At 36.4% G+C, this 16,140-nt stretch overlaps 1 protein-coding gene across 1 annotated transcript; it reads right to left on the bottom strand.

Moving 5' to 3' along the window:
- Positions 1-2,970: 2,970 nt before the first annotated feature.
- si:dkey-56i24.1 (glycosyltransferase family 92 protein) lies at positions 2,971-4,278 on the bottom strand. The gene has a single exon (XM_027171071.1). The coding sequence runs from the start codon at positions 4,276-4,278 to the stop codon at positions 2,971-2,973; it is 1,308 nt and encodes a 435-aa protein (XP_027026872.1).
- Positions 4,279-16,140: the final 11,862 nt, after the last annotated feature.

The raw sequence follows: 16,140 nt of genomic DNA, 5'->3' as shown, positions 1-16,140 counted from the left end.
ACTTTTGTACAGTGTCACCCAAATGAGGATGGGTTCCGTTCTGTGCCTGGTTCCTCTCAAGGTTTCTTCCTCATATCATCTCAGGGAGTTTTTCCTTGCCACCATTATCCTGGGCTTGCTCATTAGGGATAGACGTTAGATATAAATAGTAACATAATTTTAAACTTTTAAATTATTATTCTGTCTCTATACTTCTGTAAATCTCATTTTAATACATAAAACACTAAATCTATCTATCTATCTATCTATCTATCTATCTATCTATCTATCTATCTATCTATCTATCTATCTATCTATCTATAAATCTGTCTGTGTGTGTGTGTGTGTGTGTGTGTGTGAGTGTCACACTTTTCTAACACTTTTTGTGTTTCTACAGCAACACTGTAAATAACTTTTCCCACTCACTGCATGTTAAGCAGAAAGAAATTTAATCAAACTTCCAAATACTACTACTACTACTACTACTACCACTACTACTACTACTACTACTACTACTACTACTACTACTACTACTATTAGTATTATTGTTGTTGTTGTTGTTGTTGTTGTTTAGCCATTTGATTTTGAGAGAAATCAGAGAAGAATAACAATGAGGATGAGTGAAAACAGCTTAAGACCGATAAGTCAGGTTCCACTCCTGTCTGCCAAGAACAAGAAACTATTGAACATGAAGCTATAGTGAACACAAACTCACTAAATCTGTCAAGTTGAAGACTGGAAAAAAACCCTACGTGATTTATTTTTTAACTGTCCAGTTTTTTCCCACTCAAAAAGTGATTATGAGTGTTACTATCTTCCAATTATCTAAACCAATCTGGTACCAACAAGGTGTTTCCTCCCACATAACTGTCATTCACTAATTCTTTCCATGTGTAGTGTTTATTATTGTAGAGACTATTTACTGATGGACATTGTAGAGTCCCTGTTTGTCTAAGTTCCAAACAAAATAGTAAAATGTTCTGACACTATTACAGTATGTATGAAAATCTTAGGAGAATAGTAGCTTCTGAAATACTATCCCATTTGGTACTAAAATCTATGCCATGTTCAAAGTCATAGAGATCACTTTTTTCCACATTCTGATATTTGATGTACCTGGATTTGATTGACTAATTATCATAATTATTATCGTTATTCTTGATTTTTCAACAAACCACATAACTGTAGGACTCTATCAACATTTGGTATTGGTTTTTGCACAAAGTCCTACTGTACACTCTTGTGTCAACAAATATCTGCTTCTTGGTAAGACTTCCTCATAATTGTATTCGTAAATTAACAATCTGACACACATCTAAAGGAACTTTATTGGCCTGTTCAATGTGTTTCAGGCTAGACTAAGTGGAATATAGAAAGCCAAAATGATTGTGTTTCTCAATTTTTGCTGCCGTAACTTCGCAACCTTGGGTATTGTTGCAGTAGATGCAATAAAGTGGCGGTGTACTTTTGATAATGCTGATAACTCAAACATTTTGAGATATTGTGTTCATCTGAATTATTGCTTGTAAGTGATGGTGTGCCTGCATATAGATTTCCAAGAATATGCGTCTATTTTGAAATCAGAATTCCAGTTAGAACACCAAAAATTACAAGGAAAATATCATCCAATTTGAACCCTGTAGATTCAAACAAAACTATGATTAATTCAAAAATCTTAGAATAATAATATTTTTATAAATTCGATCCATTACTACATAGTAACTATCAGAAATTACAATAATAAAAAAATGACAAGGTATTTGTTATGAGTTACAGGATACAGTTCCAGCTTATATTATTTCAGCATCTTGAGAATATTTTCTCCGGCTAGATTAACAAGTCTTGAATAACTAAATATGTTTAGAGTGCCAGTTAATCCCTTGTAGCTACAAATTATCCAACACATAGCAAGGAGTACCTGAAAGACCTGTCCACTGAACTTTAGACTGGAATGCACTGAGGTTTGCATCAAAACGAACAAACATACAGACTAACAATAGTTCTAGCAAACAATGGGGTAGCATAATGCTCCATTCATTCATGCCCTACTTCACTAATGCCATAAGTCTGTAAAATTTGACATATCTGTTCCACCACCTAAGGTCCAGCCTCGAAAAGTGATCTTCTCACTGCTTTATGCAACCCTGGGTTGTAAATAATTCTCAACAACAAAGGGCATGAACATAAAAATTTGTAAAAAATTATATCATAATCGCATATAAATAATAGCATAATCACAATTAGCTGGTGAAATATATTTGGCTAGTTGGATATAACAGCACAGGATATCAACAAAGTTCACATACAATATATATATATATATATTTTTTGCAGCTGTGGTGCTGTTCTTGTAAGGTGCTCATGTCATCTGGCTAATGTCAAGAACATTGGACATATTGTGTTTAAGCACACAAACACAACAAACACAACACTTTTAACACTTATCATGCTTCAACATGCCTTCCTTGCCTTTGCATGTTTTGCTCATTTTTTACTTCTTTGTTACCTTGGGTTTGTTCACGTGTCTAACAGGAAAAATGTGAGCTGCATTAGTAACTCAAAGTTCTTTCAGCACAAGTGTACATTGAGTCACCTTTTACAGAGAGAGCCATTTTTTAATCTTTCACAATCTATAATTGCCCTATTACTTAATTTTATTTAAAAATAAGTATACAGCACTTTTACAACATCACAGCACTAGAGATCACACAAACATTTAAATGTAATTTATACAAGCAGAAAACAACTTTCCAAATACCAAATATTGCCTATACTATCAAGAAAGATAGATTAAAATGTTCATCATCATCATAAAAGTTAAACCATTTAGAATAAAAAATCTAAAATGTAAAAAATATATTTACTAACTATCTTAATGATTAGTACTGTGCAAAATAGATTAAATCCAAACAACACCTTTTTTGTCTTTTTGTTTAATAAACTGAGTGGATACATGTATTTTATCAATTTAAAAACAAACAAACAAATCCATTATTCCTCACTTTTCAACAAACCAGATAACTGTAGGACTCTATTCACATTTGGTATCAGTTCTTGTTCAAAGTCCCACACTCTTGTGTCAACAAATAACTGCTCCTTGGTAAGACCTCCTTGTAATGGCGTTCTTACGTGGACAATCCGACACACATCAAAAGGAACTCTATAGTCCTGTCCAATGTGTTTCAGGCTAGAATGCACTGAAGTTTGTATCATGTTTCTAGGGTTGATGATCATCTTTGTGGGGTTGTAGATGTTCTTTCTATCTGGTTCTCTGTAAATGTGTTCCATAATATTAATACCAGGTATACTTCTCCATTCTGGCCTGTGAAACTTGTGACTTTCATCAAACTGGGTCTTGGGGAAAATGTGGTTCTCTATGAAAAATACATTCACATCTTTGTGCTCATGTTGCAGAGACTCCATCAGTAATTCAAGATTAGGGTACTTATAAGGCATGATGATCTCATCAATGTCATTCAGCAGGACATATTTGGACTGATACATGTGTCTATAAATGCACTCATTAAGTGTTACCAACTGGCCATAGTACTGGATGTCCCCTTTATGAACATTGATATTCCATCCTGCAGATGGGTTAAGGAACTGGTCAATAGGCCATGCCACAATCTCTAGAAATCCTTCTCTCTCATAGTGCTGTAGGAGCCTCTTCAAGTCAGAACCACAGCTTGTGTTGTAGATTACAACTCGTTGTACACCAAGAAGCTTGTATATCTCCATGGTTTGAGCAAACTGCAGAACATTATTGTAGTTTCCAAAAAGGCTGGATATACAGATGGTGAAGTTGTACATGAATGATTCTTTATTCCTGCTGTTCTTTACTGGAAGGAAGCCTAGGTTATTAATGTCTGAGTGTTCATCAGCTGAAATGGCGACATGGGTTGCAAAATCTGTGTATTTGCCCTGGCAAAGCACATCTGAAGCACCATATGGAAAGCCATAATGATCTGTGTGTATCTCAATTTTTGCTGCAGTAACCTCGCAACCTTGGGTATTGTTGCAGTAGATGCAATAAAGTGGCTGTGTACTGTTTCTTTTGATAATGCTGATAACTCGAATATCTTTATTGAGCCTGTGATCAATGAATGCAGACACCACAAAATGACTTGTGTTTTTAACATGGATGATAGAATTTGGATATTTTGGGATATTGTGTACATCTGAATTGCTCCTTATAGGTGATGGTGTGCCTGCATATCGATTTCCAGCAAAATGAACAACAGTCTGGCCAAAAATTTGCTTCCATCTTGAAATCAAAATTCCAGTTATAACACCAAACATTATAAGGAAAATAAACAGTTGGACCTTTGGGTATGCCATTTTAAGCCATCATCAAATTTGAACCCTGTAGATTCAAGCAAAACTATTATTAATACAAACATCTTACAATAATAATATTTTTATAGATTTGATCCATTACTGCATTGTAATTGCATCAGAAAGTACAATAATGAAAAATTTGACAAGGAATTTATAATGAATTCCCGGATCATACTTCCAGCTATTATTATTTCAGCATCTCAGTAATATTTCCTCAGGCTAGATTAATTAGACTTGAATAACTAGATATGTTTAGAGTGCCAGTTAATCTCTTTTAGCCTGCCAAGTATTCCCAAGCTTTGTTTATTTCATACAATATTTCCTCTACTTTAAAATGTTTTGTCATTTCCAGTAACAATGTTTTATAAAAAACAATTAACTGCATATTTGGATATAACAGCATTTCAGACTATTTTGCTATAAAGTCAAACATATTTGAGCACTCAAAACTGCAGACTCTAAAGTTCATAGCACAGTTTTTCAACAAAATTCCCATACAGTTTAAAATGTCACACATTTTTTTGATGGAACGGTCATCAGTTATTCCTTGCAAGTGGAGTTTAAGATGTAAATGGCTAGTAACAAAACAAACCCAGATCACTCTGAAATTCTTCTTGCTTAATGTTTCATGCTCTTGTATCAATGAATAACTGCTCCTAGATACAGTAATACTCATAATGATGCTTTCACACAAGTTATCTGACACATAGCAATTAGACTGGAATGCACTGACTGAATGAAACCAACAAACATACAGACTAACAATAGTTCTAGCAACCAATGAGGTAGCAAATACCCTACATCTGTAAAATTTGCCATATCTGTTCCACCGCCTAAGGTCCTTCCTTGAAAAGTGTTCCTGTTTAAGTCCACACCCAAGCCTGTGAGGGAGGCATGTGTGTATATATATATATATATATATATATATATATATGTAAGCATAGCATTGAAATCATTACAGTTGTACAGTTTAACAATGGAACGGTCATCAGTTATTCTTTGCAAAAGATCTAAATGGCTAGCAACAAACAAAAAACAAACCCATCTAAAATGATCAACAAACCTGAAAATTGCAGAATTCTTCTTGCTTAAACTCCCTCATAATGGTGCCTAACACAAATGATCTGATACGTAGCAAAAAGAACCTGACAGACCTGTCAGGGCCTGTCCACTGAACTTTAAACTTTAGAGGTTTGCATCAAAACCAACAAACACACAGACCAACAATAGTTCTAGCAACCAATAGGACAGCAAAATGCTCCATTCACATATGCCTTCACAGCATAGCACATCAGCCACAAAACCTCCCTCTTTGTTTTGTTTCCAATCAAACAGTAGAATATTTAGAGATTTCCTGCCCAGCAACATTCTACAAGCAATAAGTCTAAAACTAACCAAAACAAGGACAAGGTCACTTCTAGTGTTTCAAGCTTTTTGTGCTTGATTCAAAAGTTTCGTTCCAGCATCGGCTTTAAAATTATATCATTTAATCTTCTATTTTTCTTAATATTTTGCACTATAGCTTTTTTAAATTAATTTATAAATGTATTTTTTACTTTTCCTATAGAAATTGCTTTTTTTTTCAAGCAGAGGTACATTTTTTCTGCACTTCTGACATATTTAATGTCCAGCTCATATTCAAAGTCAAAGAATTTACAAAATCATTAAGTGTGCAAACATTCAGCTTGTACAGTGAGTGAACTGATGGATTCTCGCTCCATTAGCATTAATTTTATTGTGATAAGATTATATATATCAGGGCTGTCAATAGATTACATTTTTTTAATCACGATTAATCGCAATCTTTTTGTGTGATTAACTGTGCTTAATCGCATACTTATAGTGAAATTAAACATACACTATTTATTTTTTTAACATGTTTATTTTTGACATTTCACAAAATTGCTCTATCCAGGAAAGCAAACCATCAGAACAGTTTTAATCTCAATTCAATTTCCAGCCTTGCCAAACTAAAACAGAACACACAGAAGCTTACTCTATTATTTAACCAGCTGCTAAGGCATATGACTGACGTTTTTCTACTCACACGCCGTATACATTGATCCAGTGTGGGTCAGTTTGCTAGTAGAACCTGTGATGTGTTTTGCTTTTAAATTATATTATAAACCCTATTGCCTCTTTTCCACCGAAAAGAACCGAGTGCTGGTTCAGAGCTAGTGCTGGTTCAAAGTTGGTTCCACTGGCGAACCTTCTAAGAACCAGTTTGCCTTCCCATCAGCTAGAGAACCATCACAGAGCCGAGTCTGACGTCACTGTATACGTCTCACGTTACCCAGAGCAGCAACGTTAGCGCAGCGGCAAACACAAACACAACAACAGTGGCGGATGTTGCTTTAGTGTTAATGCTCATGGCTTTGTGAACCTACATTAGCATCCAAATGTGGCGAATCCAACGTGTACGTGCAGCTCCATGTAATTTGTTTAAACGGAGGTTGTAATCGAGAAGGTAGATAACATTATTTTATCATTAACACAGAAAAAATTTAGCCTTAGCATGTAGCTACCTACTATCATGTGTGCTGATAAGTGATTATATTGTGGTAAAGTAAAAGTGTATTAAACATGAGTATACTTTAGGTACATTATCAAATGCGCTAAAAGTAGCCCCGCCCACAGCCCCTAACGCAAGCGGTTCTTAAGTCTAGACCAGCAAAGTTTTGGTGCTACTTAAGAACCATTTTTCCTGGTTCAGAGCTGGTGCTTTGGCTGTCGAAACAGAAAGAACTGGTTCTAAATTAGCCTCTGGCTCCGAACCAGCACTTAAACTGCCTTGGTGGAAAATTTGGCATATGAGCTTTGAAAGTAGGCCAGTTCTTCATTACAGTGTACTGTATGCACACAACTTTTCATTTATCCATTATAGAGTTCCATCCAATTTTGATTTAAAAGAGTAACCTCTGCCTACCAGTGTTACTAGTGTTTGCACAATTGTAGATGCTAAGAGTGATAAACCCCCAACCTTCAATATCATCTGCATGATGCAAATTACATTAATGATGCACCTTTGTGTGTATATATATGGTAATTATCATACATCCATAACAATGAAAATAAAGTCACAATGCTACAGTTTATATAAATGTGTATATGACTATATTTATTACCATCTTGGTCCCTTTCTCCTGTAGTTCTCCTTTGGCTCTTCCACAGTTTGTGGAAGTCCAAATTTCTAAAATCCTTCTCTGCCTCCCTGCCTGGCACAGTCACAGCAACCAGTATTCTGTGCTGCATACAGAGGAGGTCTTGCTAAGACTCAATAAGTTCTTGCAGCTTTTGCTAAACTTTTGTGTTAAAAAAAAAATTGGAATCTGTGCTTGTGCCTGTGCCTGTTGCTCATCTAATCGATCTGGCATTGCTGTGGATAAAAAACAAAATACTACAAGTATTACATACATTTTTATTGAATATAAAAATTAAATTCTGTTACAGATATTGACAGGGCGACACATTTGTCAGTAAAGAGTCTGGCAATTACTTGAAAAATAAAATTACATACAACTGTTTCTATAAATAAACATTAAAACATTGTAGCGATTTTGGCTCGCGAAGCAAGGTAAATATTTATAAGCAACTATAACGTGTTATAGTGACTTCCAAATATTTTAACCTAAGTTGAAATTAACGGTACTGGAATTAACGTTACGCTTATTTGGTCTGTTCGTCCGCCGAACAGGCCGTGTAACCTTTATTAATACTATAAAGGCGGTATCTTCCCGGCCAAGAAAGATTCGCTCTCCTTTTACTGTATACCGTAATTTAAATTAAATTAACTTAATAGAGCATGTAGTTCAGTCCAGATATTGCAGGTACCTTAATTTGTGAGCGATACTCAGAGACAAATCACCTGTGGCTCAAAATTATGACATTTAATGAGTGAGACAAACACAACATAAAACTAACTACACAAACAAACAAAAGAAATAGGGAAAACGAAAATGAAAATAAAATAAAACAAAAGAAATTAAAATTGGGAAAAGGGAGGAAGAGACTGGAAAGAAGAAACTAGAGAAAGGAAGGAAGGAATGGCAAGCTTAGACTCAAAAATTAATCACACCCTAACTGGGAAATCGTCACAGAAACTTAAATTCACCTTAAGATTCAATGAAAGATTCCTACTTAAAATTACGCATCTAAATTGGTTGGTAAAGGAAACGGTTACTTGCATTGGCTTACTGAACAAGAGTCCGGATGCAACAGAGAAATCTCTGAAAAGTCAGTTAGGGTGGGGTCAGACGTTCTTCCAAGTTCTCCTGAAGATCAGAGCAGTTGTCGTTCTTGGAAGTGAAGCTTGCTGGAACTTCTTTGAAGGAAGATGGAGTCGTCTTGAAGCTGTTCCGGAAGTCTGACCACAGATTAGTGGTGTTTGTGACAATTTAAAGGTCGCGAACTCCACCCATCTTTGGGGAGATGACCAATACTTCGGTCAAGATTTTGGAGGGAAAAACTCCCTTTGTTTCAGGTGTCTGTGGGCGTGGTTTAGCTATCAAACTTTTAGATGACTTTAAAGTTTGATCCAGGGTGTATTAAGACGGTATGGTGCCTTTCGTGCTCAAATAAAATACACCAGTGCTTGAAAAATGAGTAACCGATAATTTTGTGGTCATTTGGATACTAAACATGAAGGGTAATGACGGTATGAAGGCAGCGGTACATTACATACATAGATCATTAATCAAAGTATAACTTATTTTAAAATACAATGTTGTTTTCTGACACATGAATAAAATACACCCTTCTCAGGAAATTAAGGAGCAAATAATTTTAAGTCAGGCAAGCCTTAAAAGAAGAACACATTACAAAAAGGGTTATAAGAATGAGAACCTTAGAGTACCTTATCTTCGGGTTTTATTAGTAAAAGGAATGTCTCATTGTGTGTGTGTGTGTGTGTGTGTGTGTGTGTGTGTGTGTGTGTTCTGGTTTAGGGCCCCTATGAGTCGTTTAGGGCCGCATGGGGTTATCTGGTCTTTGTGTAGGCTCCAGTCATTCTGGAGCCAGGTGTGTGTGTAAAACTGGGTTGCTCATCGCTTAATTGAGGAGTAGATGTTGAAATTTAGGGTGCCTGGGACATGAAATCTAAAATGACTGGTACCAAACGCTACAACATTAAACATTATCAACTTTAATTTAACACCAACAAGATATGCCCAGATCTCCTGATTTTTTTTCTGTAAAAAAAATATCAGGAGATCTGGGCATTTCTCTCTGCTGTCTGTTGGCAATTGTGTTCAAATAAGGGGTCTTTTCTAAGCTAATCAGAATAGATTGTTACTTTCATATATATGATTATTGTGAAATAATCATATATATATATATATATATATATATATATATATATATATATATATATATATATATATAATCATATCTCATATCTCTTTAAAAGTTATATTTTTAATGTAAACTTCTTCCTCTAGTTACACACTTTGTTCAATTGAAGGATAATTCATGCAATTGTATAGACTTTTCTGACCGCTCTGCAAACAGTAGCCTTACTAATGTTCTGCATCCCCAATGTTATACACAAAACTACAATTTGAAAAAAAAAAAAAACGTAAGGCAACGCAAAGCATCTGCTCGGATGTAAGAGCACAGCCGCAATGGCTGATGTAAGGATGGATGAGATTATGGATCTTATTGACTGTAAAGAAAAACGTTACCGCTCAAATTAAAATGCATAGAGATGTGACAAAAATCCACTCTGGGCTCAAACGAATTAATACAGACTCTTCATCAACAGGATCATCCATAAAAGGACACACCATTTCATTCATTTTACATTTAGCAGACCCCTTTACCCACAGTGACTTATATTTTGTTTCAATTTATACAACTGAGCAATTGAGGGTTAAGGGCCTTGCTCAGGGGCCCAGCAATAGAAGCTTGGTGGACCTGGGATGTGAACTCATGACCTTCTGATCAGTAGTCCAACACCTTAACCACTGAGCTACCACATTCCACATTCCCTTTGCTGCTCTCTGCATAACTGAAATGTGTACAATGAATGAGGTGTTTAAAAGGGGAGGAGACCGACAGAAACTCTGGGTTTACTGAAGAAAACCTGCTCCCGACCAGGTTAGGTTCACAGAGTAAGTTACAATGGTAACTTACTCTCTTTCAGAAACTGGCTTAACTTAACCTGCTTTCTCGGGTTTAACATACCTCCCTTTCTGAAACGGAAAACCCAGAGTTTCCCTCATTTCACGGTTAACATACTCAGAGATTTCACCTCCTTTCTGAAACAGGCCCCTGGTGTCACTCCTTGTGTTTATTTGTATCATAACTGAGTTTCCTCAACAATTCCCTGGTGTTGTCAGCAGGATTCCACATCTCAACCACTGTGTCTCAACCACTGTAATTGGTCATATAGGGGGAGCCTGTGCCTATCTCAGGCGTCATCGGGCATCAAGGCAGGATACACCCTGGACGGAGTGCCAACCCATCACAGGGCACACACACTCTCATTCACTCACACAATACGGACAATTTTCCAGAGATGCCAATCAACCTACCATGCATGTCTTTGGACCGGGGGAGGAAACTGGAGTACCCGGAGGAAACCCCCGAGGCATGGGGAGAACATGCAAACTCCACACACACAAGGCGGAGGCGGGAATTGAACCCTGACCCTGGAGGTGTGAGGCGAACGTGCTACCCACTAAGCCACCGTGCCCCCACACCTGCTTTCACATTCTTCTAAAAATTTTAATAGTATTAAACTAAGTTTATGGTTGTATCTTATGGGGTTTAAAAATAACTCTAACTTCCTTTGGTATTTCTGGTTTTTGTTAATTTGGCAATGGTTTGTCATCCTTCAGTTGGCAAGAAATTTGATCTTCCTACAATGGATGTGAAAGTTTTTGATGACTCAAAGACTTTGAATACCTGCTGACACGACCAGACGTTTTACATGCTTATACATTTTTGTGTTTATTTTCAGCAATATTTACCAATTTATTTTTGCATAGACTAATGTGTCAATTGTACTAATTCTCAATAGCTGTATAACATCATATAAAATAGTATGAACAGTTGATCAGACAATAGGTATGGTTTATATTGAAGATTCTTTAAGTTCAAGCTCAGTAGGAGATACCGAAGGCACATCAGAGTCTGACAACACAGCAATTTTGACTAGAAGTCCTCCTAAAAAAATCAAGCAGAGGAACATCTTGCTCAAGTAAGGATCACCATTCTTGTCTCTGAATTACATCTATATAGAATTACTTTAATATTAAAGATATTTGAAACTATATACAGTTGCCAATTGTTATTTTCTCATCTTTGCTCAATATTATATCATCCCCTCTTTCAGATGATCAAAGATATCCTAAAGACCAGCCCTGGAGGTGAAAAGATTGCAAGTGAATACGCTCGCAACTAGAAATCTGTCAGATAGACGAAGACGTGACATGGTGAAAATCTTGCACGTGACATGGTGAAAATCTAGCACATTTGACAAATGAACATGGTAGGCTGTTTATACAGTACCTTGTAAATTAACGTTTCTGATGTTATGGGTTGTAAATGGTTTACGTTTGTGTGTAGAACAAGGCCTTCCTGACACTTGAAGGAACAATATTCAAAGGGAATCATCTCCCTCTTCCCAAATTTGGTTGACCCCAGGAGCAAACTTGGCTATGTTGTTGCCTCTCAATCTATTTGATTTACAGAGAATTTACCGCATCTTGCAAAATAAATATTATTTACAGTATAATTGAAGTGGTATTTATTTTCTTAGTCTAGTAGTGTATAACTTTTAGGTCTGTTTGTTCTGGTCATAGGAGCATTGTTACAATGCAGAAGATGGATGTGGATTTTTGGCATAAAAATTTAAAACTCTGCAAAAAGAACCATCGGAGGGTCGGCTGAAACGCCCATGGCAACCACAAACAGGTGCAAGATTTGATGTTTAATCAGTGCTTGGCTGCAAGGCTTGATTAACATTTTATTTATTTATTTATTTATTTATTTATTTATTTAATGAATATGCAACTTTCACATTATTGAATTATTTTACTCATCTTAACATTTGTGACTTGAATTTGAAGTATTCTTTTGTTCTATACATGTTATATGTTATAGTATCTCTACAAAATATAATTGCTTTTCTTTTTGAATGTGAATGTTTTTCATAATCTTTAATGGCTGGCAAATTTTAAATTTTTTACTTTCTTTGATGTTTAAAAATAAAAAGAATTACAAATATGGTTTACCAATTGTCTTAAACAATTTCAGGAGGGTCAACTGCTGAAAGGTATCCTTTGCAGGGATACCTTTCAGCAGTTGGCCCTCCTGAAATTGTTTAAGACAATTGGTAATTGTCCTGATGAAGCATATAGCTGACGAGGCACTGGTAAAGGAAAAGATGAAGTTAACACTGGTCTATCACCAGAAGCTGCTTTACGGCCATAAAGAGTCAACTGATATTCTATCGATTTTCCCACGAATCCAGGATATACCAGGCTTGGTATGTGAGAATTATAAAGATAAAATCAAGTTCTATTGTTCTGCCATAACAAAGACTTGTTCGGTAAGCAAACTTAGTTCCTACTGTGGTACTGACTTTTATTATCTTTTGCGGATTGATCAAGATTTTAGACTTCTATTTGGTGATACAACCTCTGCAATGTTGTTGGAGAAGTGGTCCACCATCATAAAACCAAAGGTTATTGCCCAGAGCCGTGGCCTCACACGGACTTGTAAGCTCCAAGACCTCATCCAAAATGCTGAAGCCAATGAAGTTGAAGAAGGTAACTATATTGTGCTATAGCTTAAGTTAACTAAGATGAAATTAAGCATTCATGGCAAAAGTTTCAAATGTGGTCACAACTTTACCCATTAGACATGCATATTTCATACCGACTTGTAATGGGTAAACTGTATGAAAATCACTTGTTGCTCTAACATTTCTACCATGATCTACCCTTTTATGCACAAGGGCTACATACAGAAGTTGCAGATTTACAATCTGAAATCGTTTTCATTTGGAGCTCTGAATAACAAAAGCATTATGTCTTGTAGATACAGTTTAACTGTATGACATCGTACTGTACATCTGTAGTTAAGAGTGTTCATAATATTAGTCAATACTGTAAATACTAGTTAATGTATTTTTACAGGCTCATCTTCCAAGTAATGTTAAGTCAAGTGAAACTGAGTAGGATGGTATGTTCAACACCTTCTAGCTAAAAACCAACAGGCCAATAAAAGAAATCATTTTGTTTTCCATGTCTCCGGGTTGGGACAGGACATGTCGTCAATTCTGATTCTGGTTCACCTTTTGCCACCTTCAAGTCAAGGCCGCAAAAGAATGGGAAAAATCTCAGCTATACAAGCAAGTGATAATCTTGTGGAATTCATCAAAGTGAATGGAGCAGATCAATTGACACTATTTTATACTGTTCCTTTACTGTGTGACCTTGAACTTGCTTATTACAAAGACAGGTACTTAAAGATCACCTGTCCTCCAGATTATTTTAATCTTTATACTTCACAAATACTTAGTAATAATCTATTGGAATCTCTCAGAAGTATGTACAGAAACTTTAGTGGAAGACATCAATGCATCTTTATTCATGCTGCATATTGACTTTAACTGTTAGGCCACGTTGGCTCTAATATGTTTTCATTCTTTCACAGACTGGTACCAGTATCCAAGGGCACCCGGCTAGAATTGGATAAAGTCTCCAGCCTTATCTACTTGCTGTTGGACCAAAGAAAAATAGGATCCAGAGTTGGTATATTGTAATTGACCAACATGCTCTACCATGCAAGGCCTCTAATTCACTGGCCTGTGTTGATGAGCTTTCAAAGCTCACTTTGTCTTTGGGACCTCATACTGTCAGCAATTGGCCAATGTGTATAGTTTTCTGCAAACCACTGTTTATGATCTAGATGTTGAAGTCACCATGGTGAATCCCAGAGTGGCTGAGTTGAGAGCTAGAATGCTCCAGTAACCAGATGATTTGTTTCATTTGTAAAATGGGGCATGCCAATGCCAATTCCCTAATAAGGCACTATAAGTTAGTTCATGGCCTTTGTTCAGGGAAAAGACTTAAGTTAAAATGTGCTCAAAGAGGTTGTTCACATGTTTACCATAGTTTTTCTGGATTACGAAAGCATCTCAGCAAAAGTGCAACTGACAGTTCATGCCTCCATTCTGGTGAAAGCTCATCCACTGCCAACTCCATATATGGGATGTACTGTAGCTGATTTACCAAACACAGATTCAACCTGTGAGTCTGTACCCCTAAAAACAAATATACTGTAGTAGACAGTTGTGCAACAGTGGTTGCTGGTGTTGCAACTATTAACTATGTTGTTAGTGCTTTAGAATAAGTGATTGGAGACATTCATAGTGAAACTCAAGAATGTGTGAAAAATACCAATTCTAGAGGCATTACAGTCCATTTATAAGCTCCCTAAAATTAAAGATATGATGGCAAGAGACTCACAACAAAAAAATAACTTTCTTTATGATATAGGGGAGAGTGGGGTAAGATGAGCCAGATTTTACTTGGCAAGTGAAATTTAGACATAAGTAAAACGAAGACATCTACTGTTAATTTGGGATGTTGCCCATCAACTGAAAATATAAGAATGCACCTATGACATAGATCCTTGAAAATATGACCTCAGAAAAAAAAGTGTTCATGTGACTCAACTTACCCCAGGCTAGGGGTAAGTTGATCCCAGTCAGTGGGTAAATTGAGCCATTTGGGGGTAAATTGACCATCCTATTTTATGCAAGTATAATACATAACTTTTAAAAAGTTATTTAACAATACACTTACCTTTCCAAACAAGGTCATTTATTAAAGCTACCCCAAACAACACAAAACAAACCAGTTAAAGTCTGGAAAAGTTAAAGAAGGAAGCTTCTTCAGCACATCATTCAGTGGGACAGATCCTACATAGAGGTGGAGGTTGAAGCCATGGGTTGATCTTCTACAGAAGTAGACAGCACATCAGGGTTTGGTCTGTCTGACACCATCGATGATTCAAACTCTACATCAGAGAAAATATCTCTGTTGTAAGGAAAAATCCCTGTGGACCTGAATCCAGAACAGATATTCCATGGTGTCATTGCTGACATGAAAGCCTCGTTCACACATAAAGGGATGTGGTACAGTATATGCTGGCTGTAATTGGTCTTGAATGGACCATAGACACTCTTGTCCAGAAGCTGCAGGCGAGATGTGTGGGGTGGAATTGTGAGCATAACAATCCCCTTTCTCTTTGCTTAAATCAAGTAGTAGCACTATGAGATGGTCAGAGGAGCACTTGGTATGCTGAACCAGATGTTCAAAGAACTCTGCAAAGGTTTCTTCATTGATCCAACCACTGGTTCAATTTACCCCACATCATCTGGCTCACTTTGCCCCATAGTCACCATTTTGGTAAAAATGGCCTAGCTTAGCAATTCAGGCTAACTTTTAGCTTGATGATTACCATGGTTTTATATGTTGACAAATCACCAACATGTACCATACACAACTTTAGACCTAGATAAATTTGCTTTGGCACAACAGCGAGTATACCTGAAATGCAGAAAATCAACTTTAACAAGCAAATAAGTGTTTTGTGAAAAAAAAACTTCTCTTGTCCCATGTGCTTCTCCTCTTCACAAAAAATTACAAATGATGGAGTCCTTCAGAATGTATGGTCACATTACACCAAATTTGCATAGTTGCCCAGAAACAGGGGGTGGGTCAACTTACCCACTGGGTCATCTTACCCCACTCTCCCCTACACGATAAAGAGTTCTTTTAAGAATCATGAACTCTTCTCAAAACAAAGGCA

Source organism: Tachysurus fulvidraco, chromosome 14 (genome assembly GCF_022655615.1).
Source record: "Tachysurus fulvidraco isolate hzauxx_2018 chromosome 14, HZAU_PFXX_2.0, whole genome shotgun sequence".
In the NCBI taxonomy this organism is placed as follows: Eukaryota; Metazoa; Chordata; class Actinopteri; order Siluriformes; family Bagridae; genus Tachysurus; species Tachysurus fulvidraco.
Note: the sequence above shows the minus strand (reverse complement) of the source record. Positions and strands in the feature narration are given on the sequence as shown.